Source organism: Tachypleus tridentatus, chromosome 10 (genome assembly GCF_004210375.1).
Source record: "Tachypleus tridentatus isolate NWPU-2018 chromosome 10, ASM421037v1, whole genome shotgun sequence".
Lineage (NCBI taxonomy): Eukaryota > Metazoa > Arthropoda > Merostomata > Xiphosura > Limulidae > Tachypleus > Tachypleus tridentatus.
Genome location: NC_134834.1, coordinates 26,075,903 through 26,084,810, shown reverse-complemented (window position 1 = coordinate 26,084,810; position 8,908 = coordinate 26,075,903). Strand labels below are relative to the sequence as shown.

General features: G+C 32.5%; 1 protein-coding gene across 1 annotated transcript in view; it reads right to left on the bottom strand.

Annotated features, from left to right (window-relative positions):
* Nucleotides 1–234: 234 nt before the first annotated feature.
* The window catches only part of LOC143228316 (uncharacterized), a 29,959-nt gene continuing 21,285 nt past the window's right edge, over nucleotides 235–8,908 (bottom strand). The window contains exons 14-15 of the mRNA XM_076459587.1: nucleotides 5,285–5,383; nucleotides 235–1,005 (exon numbers count right to left, since the gene is read on the bottom strand). Of these exons, the coding sequence (XP_076315702.1) occupies nucleotides 898–1,005; nucleotides 5,285–5,383 (207 nt within the window). The 3' untranslated portion in view covers nucleotides 235–897. The remainder of the gene's footprint in view (nucleotides 1,006–5,284; nucleotides 5,384–8,908) is intronic.

Here is an 8,908-nt window from a genome sequence, read left to right as displayed (position 1 = left end):
CTATTTTTAATGAATAATTAAATTATATCTTCAGTGTCACAAAATGAGCTTCCACGAAACATTTTCGTTATTCATTATTTATATTACTGTATACAAGAAGCATGTTTATGTTTTCTTATCGTAAAGCCACAATGGGCTATCTACTGAGTCCACCGAAGGGAATCAACCCCTAATTTTAGCGTTGTAAATCCGTAGACTTACAGCGGGTGACAACATGAAGTGGGACGGTTTAATTGTTCAACAGTATTTATATTTTTTCTCAAGTAAAGTCATATAATAAACAAAGGTTTAAAATCTCATGATATAACAAATGAAAACAAAGAATTTCATTAGCAGACATAGATAATTAATACACTTTACTAAACAAAATGTTTTCATCTAAATAATACAGAATATTAACTTATCAGAATAAATGCATTTTGCTTGTTATTAATATTTAATATAACATTTTCTAGAGAGGTGATCAACCATGTACAAGACTCTAAACCAGGCCTTCTTTTATCATATTAGAACTATAACCTTTTCAAAGTTTTTTTGGAATATATGAACAAGTGTGATTACAGTGAAAATGTAACAGTTTAGAAATTTAACTATATTTGTATTAAAACAATAGAAAAGTGAAATAACATTTCGTTAAAGTTGATAAATAAATGTCACCTACTACAAGGTAAAACATTTGTTTCTTATTGTTTTCTCAAGATGGTGGATTAAACCTCAGTTGTAAAAAACAAACAAATATTAGTCTATAGCTTTATTATGTACACAGAATAAACACATCTTGTAAATATATACTTTTATAACCACTTTTATATAATAATAATATATAGTAAGTGTTGGAAAAAAAACATTAGGTTAAAAAACTGAAACATAATTATTATATATTGAGAAGAAAACAAATTATACATGAAAAACTGTCTTAGAGACGCTCGACTTTCTCCGTTTGTTTCTATTAGTACTTTCTGAGGCAGTGTCCTGACTATCACTGATCTCAAACACGGATTTCTCCTACATACAAACTTTATATTTAGTGTGATATATATATTTCACACTACACTTAACATATATTTTACAAGTCATTCTTATATTAATTGTTCTACTTTTAACAGTTATTTTCTATTGTATACAGTCAAGATTATTTTAATATTTATGTACCATAGTATAGATTTGGTACAATGTTTTTATATTTTAATCAAATGTTTCTGTACGTAAACAGAAACATTATTAACACTACAGTTTATAAAAACAGTAAAAGTTATATAAATCTTAACTTCAAGCTTATAGATCAATATTTTTGTTCCAAAGTACACACACACACACACACACATATATATATATATACTGAAACACTTTAAAGCAAAATTTATAATATGCCACATTATAAGAAGTTAAGTTGTTACCAAATTTTTCATATGTGTGTGTTCTGTTTAGTTATTTTATAAGTTACGACTAGGAGAGTTGAAACATGTTTACTCATACCAATATAGTCTATAAAACAACACTATTCAAATCATAATATGACATATGTACAAGCTGGGATGGATTATTTATAGAACAAGCAAAACAACTTTGATTTATAAATATTTATTAACCTGTATAATGACAAAATGTCATAACAGATGAATGTTTCCACCACAAGTCTGTTGAATTTGAGTTAGATTTTCTGTCACAAAACAACTAATTACACTGCACAATAATTTCCTAAAAAGTTTTTGCTGATTGTGACAGGTACCTGGTGGGTATGCAGACATATAGTTTTGGTTTTGCTTCATAACGTCGGAACTCTGAGAAATAGACAGTTAACTGTTTACCGGCAATAACGTATTTATGTTTCTAATACGCTATTAAGTTCAACATAATTAAAAGTGTTTTGCTCCTGATTTTCGTTTGTGCATCACGTTGCAGTGTCTAACAGTAGTCAGTAAACGTTGACGGATTCCAGTTGCCCTGATATCGTTTCTCCATTGTAACAATGTTCTGGTGGAACCTTTCACTGTGTTCGTTACTGACAGCACTGAGATTTGCGAGGAAGAAGTCCAAGTGTGAGTGGAGGAAATGAATCTTGAGTGACATGTTACACTTTATTTTTTGTATGCTTTGAGAAGTTTGTCTACCAGCTGAATGTAATGTGGGACTCTGTAATTGCCATGAAAATTGCCAACAACGTCTTTGAAGGCTTTCCAGGCAGTCTTTTCTGGCCCAACTAACAGATCTTTGAACCGCTTGTCACTCATAACATGTCTGATCTTAGGACCAACAAAAATGCCCTCTTTGGTCTTGGTCTCAGTTATTCTTGGGAACATCTGTCTTAAATAATGAAAACATTCGCCTTCTTTATTCATTATTTTTACGAAATTCTTCATAAGTCCCAATTTTATGTGAAGAGGAGGAAAAAAAAATATTTGCCGGGTCGACAAGTGGTTCATGCGCCACATTTCTCTGTCCTGAAATTAACTTTTTACGGGGTGGCCAGCTCTGTCTAGAATCATGTGACTCTTTGGCACGACTGTCCCAGTAACAGAGCAATGACTTTCAGATCTCCACAGATATTCCAGTTGTACTTGCTGTAGTGGATGCTTCAGCAACATTTCCATGTTTTCTTTCATGTGTACTGCATAGCCAACAGGTATTGAAGGGTGAACGTTGTCATTGTGAAACAAAACAGCTTTGAGGCTTAACATTGATGAATCAATAAAGAGACGCCACTCTTGCGGGTCATGGTCACAACCCGAAGCAGAAAACAATCCTTCGATGTCAACGCAGAAACAGAGACTGTCAACTTGTGTAAAGAATTTGGTTATATCATCTTGACGGCTCGAAAAACAGAAATTTTCGTAGCAGCAAACACCATTCCTGTGGTCTCGAACCCAGCAATTCGGCTTTTGCTTTTGACAGACCCAAATCTCTGACCAGATCATTTAATTCTGACTGTGTTATGAGATGTGGATCGCCTGAGGTGCACGGTTCAAAATCCGGATCAATGTTACTGCCAGTTCCCTGCATTGCAGTTTCTTCATGTGGTTCGTCTGAGGTTCATTCCTCTGGTGATTTCGGAATTGGAAGACTGTCGTCATATGGCACGGGTCTCATTGCTGAAAGCAGATTAGGGTATTCAATTGACTTCTTGTTTGTGGCAGAGAAACCAGACACATTAGTCACAAAGAAGTAACAGTCCGTCACATGGTCTTTCTGTTCTTGTCATATCATCGGAACAGCAAACGGCATTGTCTTTCAAGTGCCCCTGAGCCAAGCTCTCTCAGACAGAGAGCACATGTTGCACAAAAAATGTGAGGCGTCCATTCCTGGTCTTGATCACCAATTTTACAACCCAAGTACAGATGATATGCTTTCTTCACAAGAACAGTCATTGAGCGTCTCTGATGAACAAGTGTATAGTCGCCACAAATATAGCAGAATGTATCGCGGCTGTTACGACATTGACAAGACATATTGACCGACACCAATCATCCTGTAAAACGTCTATAACATCTAACATACTTGTTACAGTGCTACTGAGACAATGCTATATTCTGAAACAATACGTACACACTATAAAGTCTATATTAATTCAATGAGCAGCATCTGTGTATGCAAGCCACTTTATAGCCTGCTGAGACAGTGCCAAGCTGGCTCTGGCCTGCCTGGGCATGCTCGAGCTGCATACTTCCACAGAACAGCTTCCAACCTGGCCTGATTTCAGGCCCACTGGACATGCTCAGACTGCATAAAACATTGTTCATAGGTCTCTTACAGAAACGAAAATTTGTGGATACAAATATAAGAAAAAACATGACAAAACTGAAGATTTCGATGAAATGGTACGTGATGGGCAAATTTGGATGTGATTTTTGTGATAAGCAGCCAAAAATCTATAAGGAACACCTAACAGTGTTCAAGAAACAAGAATTTTGTTGTGAAGTGTTATCAGATAGTAAATTCTACTTTACTTTTGTTATGGCTTTGTTTATCATTCATTATTCCTTATATCATTGAATTCAACCATGAATTTTTAGTCACCTTAAAGTGTTAACTTACCTTCTATCCAGAACATGTTGATTTTAAGTATGTATGTATTATGAAACAGGCACAAGCTTACCCTAGCAGTGATGCACAGGTTATAATGTTATGAAAGATTATATAGATTTATGGTAATAGTTAATCATATCAGATGTAATCTCATGGTCTAACCAATAAATAAATAACCTTCTTTGATCTTGAAAATGAATTAGTTCACAAGATATGGTTAGAAAGAATTATTGCTATTTATTGTTCTGGATAATGAGAACTGGTTCAAATTTTGAATAAGATCATTTCTTCTTCTGGTTCTTTTTCTAATTCATTTGATTTTCCTTGAACTTAATAACATTGTAATCAATGTTGTAATTACTAACGTTTGTACCTAGTTCTGACCATACCAGGTTTATTAATTGTGTTTTGGAAGTGATAAAATTTGTATTCCAACTGTTTGAAAGTTTTATTTTGGATTTCCTTTGTTATATTTTAACAAACTGTTTTTATTGCTTAGTTCAGTACATGATAGCCATAGCTGTAAAAGTTGACTGCAAGAATTTTGTGCATTGGGAAGTATGTCTTCAGTTTCAGTTATATCTAAGAAGGATTCTAAATTATTTAATTATTGGAGTTTCTTTGATAGCAAAGCCACAAAGGCTATATACTGTGTCCACCACAGATAATAAAACCATTAATTTTATTAAATGCTTCTATGGCTTCATTTCATTAAGAAATATAGTTGCACAATATTAGTTTCTTAAATGATTAAGAATCAAGAGATAAATAAGTAAAAATTCAAATATTCAATGCAATTGTCATTGTAAGAGGGCCTTCTGTAGGAGCACCTGATATGGTCTAGTAGTTACCTTGTTCATACTGTGAATTGAAAGATTCAAGATGTGCACCTCTTTACTGATTGTTATAAATTACTACTAAATGTGACAAGAGTAGCCCAAAACTTAATTATGGATGCTGTTAACAAGTATAAAGCTTTTAGTGTAAAAATATTAGAAGATCTATCTGCAAATGTCCTTTCATGGAGCTTTACAAAAAAATATGAACAAAACACTACATACAAATACTATAATAAGAATAAGGTTTCTAGACAAGGGTATTTAAAGTTATTTTAATTTGTTAAAGTACTATAAAATCTAGTTTAATATGTATCTTGAAACTTCATATCTCTCTTCATTATGAAACAATAACAATGTTTCTATACCTTAAAATATACGAAATAAAGATTTCAAATATTTTTCCTTTAGAAATGGGTTATTACCTCTAGAAATCTTTTCCTGGTATCTCTAGTTAAAGGGGTTGAATATGTTTTGCTGTTGAGCAATGATAGTTGTTCCGTTTCATCTGTTAAACTCTCAATCTAGAAGTAATAGATATAAAGAAGAGTTAAAAAAGAATTTCAGACATTTTTACTGCAGAATTAAAATTTTCTGGTTAAAAAAAACTTATTAAGTGCATATTATCTCTTTCAAGAAATGAGATTAAAAATAGACTCTATATATAAGCTCTTCCAACAAAAAATTACTTACATCAATATAAAATGTCTTCCTGATAGCAAAGCAATATTTCAAAACTATGGCTGAAATATATTAGAATACCTTTAGCAGAAGCCTGTGCAGAGAAGTACAAAGTAATGGTTGCAATCTGTATATTAAAATTCTAAAGAAATTACACAGTAACTAGTTAATTAGAAATAACATCTCCAGCAGAAATCTTTCACATATTTTGTCTTGAACAACTATGTACATACCCATACAAGTTCTTCATTTTCTACTTGCATACCTTGTTATCAAAGATTTTGAAAATGTAAAAATTATACATATTTGAACAACTCCTTATCTGTCCATGATAAGTTTCTTATCAATTTGTTGACACTATCCTAAGAACCTCTATAATTAGGGTCTGTACAAGAACTAAGGCTCTGTTTCTTGGGAAATTTGATAACTCGCAAAGTTTCTTACATTATGCTCTTGATAAATTTGCTACTTAAGAAACGAAATTCTCAAACACAATTCATGTGGAGTGGCATGTGTAATACTTGTCCATGTTTTCTCTTTATTCAGTTCTTACTGTCTTGGCAATAAAAATTACATACCTGTATTTCACATACATGCTTACCACAATACAATGCAATCAGTAGCCCCACCTATTAGCAATCAACAGAATAACATTAATTATATGAAAATACATTGTGATACAACATCACTCACACTAATCCCTCATCCCAGAAACTGTTGCCCAAAATAAATTTTTGAACACTCAAAGTAATTAACATCAATTCAACTAGTTTCAAGTTCAGAGTTTAATAACATAGAGTTCATTGGAAAGTTCAGTGAGTTAGGTTAACACTACAGTTATTCCATCTTCTATTTTATCAGCTTCTTTCAAGCATTCATTTATATTGATCTTGTTGTAGAAATTCACTATGTTCATCTCATTATCTTGAAAGTTATCATTACAGTTTATCTCAAGTGGATAAGGATGCTGTGTAGGACATTTCAGGAAACTACAGCTTACCTTTCTTGTTCCAAATTTAAATGTAACTCCTATAGTGAGGCCATCTGCTCCAGAGATGAACTGTTCAGTCCTACCAAGTTTCCATAATCCTCTAGAATAATTATCATCCTGAACTAACACAGTATCTGCCTATTTTATACTTACATATACTATTATCTTGTCATTCAACGATAGGAATTTCTCAATTCCAATAAACAATTGTTTATTCATTTTTCCCAAAAGTACTTTTGCAAAAGGGGGTCAATCTCTTGTTCATGTTCTCTGAAGAAACCACAAAAGCTGTAATTCAATAAAATGTTGGAACTCTAATCCAGTAAACCCTTGATCCTTTGATAACAAAGTAGGCAGGATAGTCTAAAAGGTTTGTTAGGATCTTCCAATGAAACATATGAGAGAGGACAAAAATTTAAAATCATTTCCATTCAGTCACCAGGGTTGTAGGTTTATCAGATGACACGTTAGTTGAGCCAACATTTCCCTCAAATAGGTTTTTAGAGACATCACTATTTCTAAAAATACTTCTCCAGTGAGGTCACTTCTCCAAATTAAATAAACATGTTAAAGACCCTTCAGTAATGAAATACTTCTCCAATGAGGTCACTTCTCCAAATTAAATACCCATTTGAGGTGCTCTCTTGGAAAATATTTCACTACTGAAGGGTCTTTAACGAGTTTGTTAAATTCATTTGATGTAGATTTAAACATTTTTGTATTGTTACAAACTACAATTATAGGAACAGACATATGAGTAATGAATCTCTGAAAATATCTTAAAAGTAACATTATCAATGACTTCCAGATAAGAAGCTGTAACTGTACAGTGTGTAAAGAGATCTATACTTTACCAGTTTACTTTAAGGCCATCTTGATGTACAAAGAATACACAAAATATAAACCTGTGTAAGTAGATAATGGCACCTTCTTAACATTAAATTTAGGTAAAGATGGATATTGGTAGAATCTCTCTTTCTTATCTTTTATAGAGACCACACTTTTGAACAACAGATTTCTTACAAAATGACTGCTATAAATAATACAAAATCATCTTTAAAATCTGTGAGAGTTTCCTTCACTTCTACATGGATTATTCTTTTATGACAATTCCATACAATAAGAGCAATGGAATGATGGCTAGAGTCAAGTACAATGGTATATTTTGCTGAATAACCTAATTGTGTGTATGCCAGTTTCCCATTGTTCTTGATTATATGCCCCCCCAGTGGTACAGACGTATGTCTGTAGACTTACAATGCTAAAAATTGGGTTTCGATACCTGTGGTGAGCAAAGCACAGATAGGCCATTGTGTAGCCTTGTTTTGTGCTTAATCACAAACAAACAAGTAAACCTAATTATACTATTCTTACTAGTGAATATATCAAGTGTGAAACTTCTCTTGTTCTTAATGATTCTTTACCTGTAGAAACTGAATCTCTTCAATATCAACACTTCCAATCTACAGATCATTTGCACCTTCCCTAACTTGAGTTTCATTGTAATCACAATGACAATCTCAAAATACATCTGTTAGGTTTCTACGTATGTATGGGCTGGATTCTTTTACAGTAGGTAACTGTGATTTGTTGGCAGTAAATGCGAACAACAAGTAGACAACACACAATCCACTTGTTTTAAAATGATGTTTTCCAAACAAGTCAAATGTATCTACAAAAATCTTTTCACTATAGGATATTCACAGTGGTATTTAATGTTCTAAGTAAATTTATTTTCTTGTCAAAAGTCCCACAGGTTAGTTCAGTTATTTTAAAATCCAGCTGACAAGATAAATTATTTTTCTATATTCTGTTTCTTACTATGTATTCTGCAGTAAATCAACTTGTGTTATCTTGTGGGTTATCACATGCAGCTGTGTTCAATATTCTAAATAAATGTCTTCTTTTCATCAAAGTCCACACAGGGGAGTTCAGTTACTTTAGAACAACTTTTCACATGACAAATTATTATCATTTTACCTGCTAAACTGTAAAATACACTCTAAAATTTGTTAAACTAACAATCATATAGTATAACTTCACTGTCACTAGCTTAAAATTTTTTTTTGACTCAACTTCTTTAAAAATCACCCACCATGGCTAAACTGCCAATCGCTCCATCTAGATTGGTCTAATTATCTCCACTTAACTTGCTTTGTTAAAATTATCTTTGTATTTTCGTGTACTTATAACACACGACAGAAAAATCTAGCCCTCTAGTGACCACAATATTACACACAATGAAAAAACGTAGAAGTTTCATGTAAGATAACATCAACATCATTACAAAATCCAAGTCCAACAATTAAACTGCATACACAATGTGTGACTCATACAGAGTAATTCAACAAAACTTGCAACAACTCTAGCTTTTAAA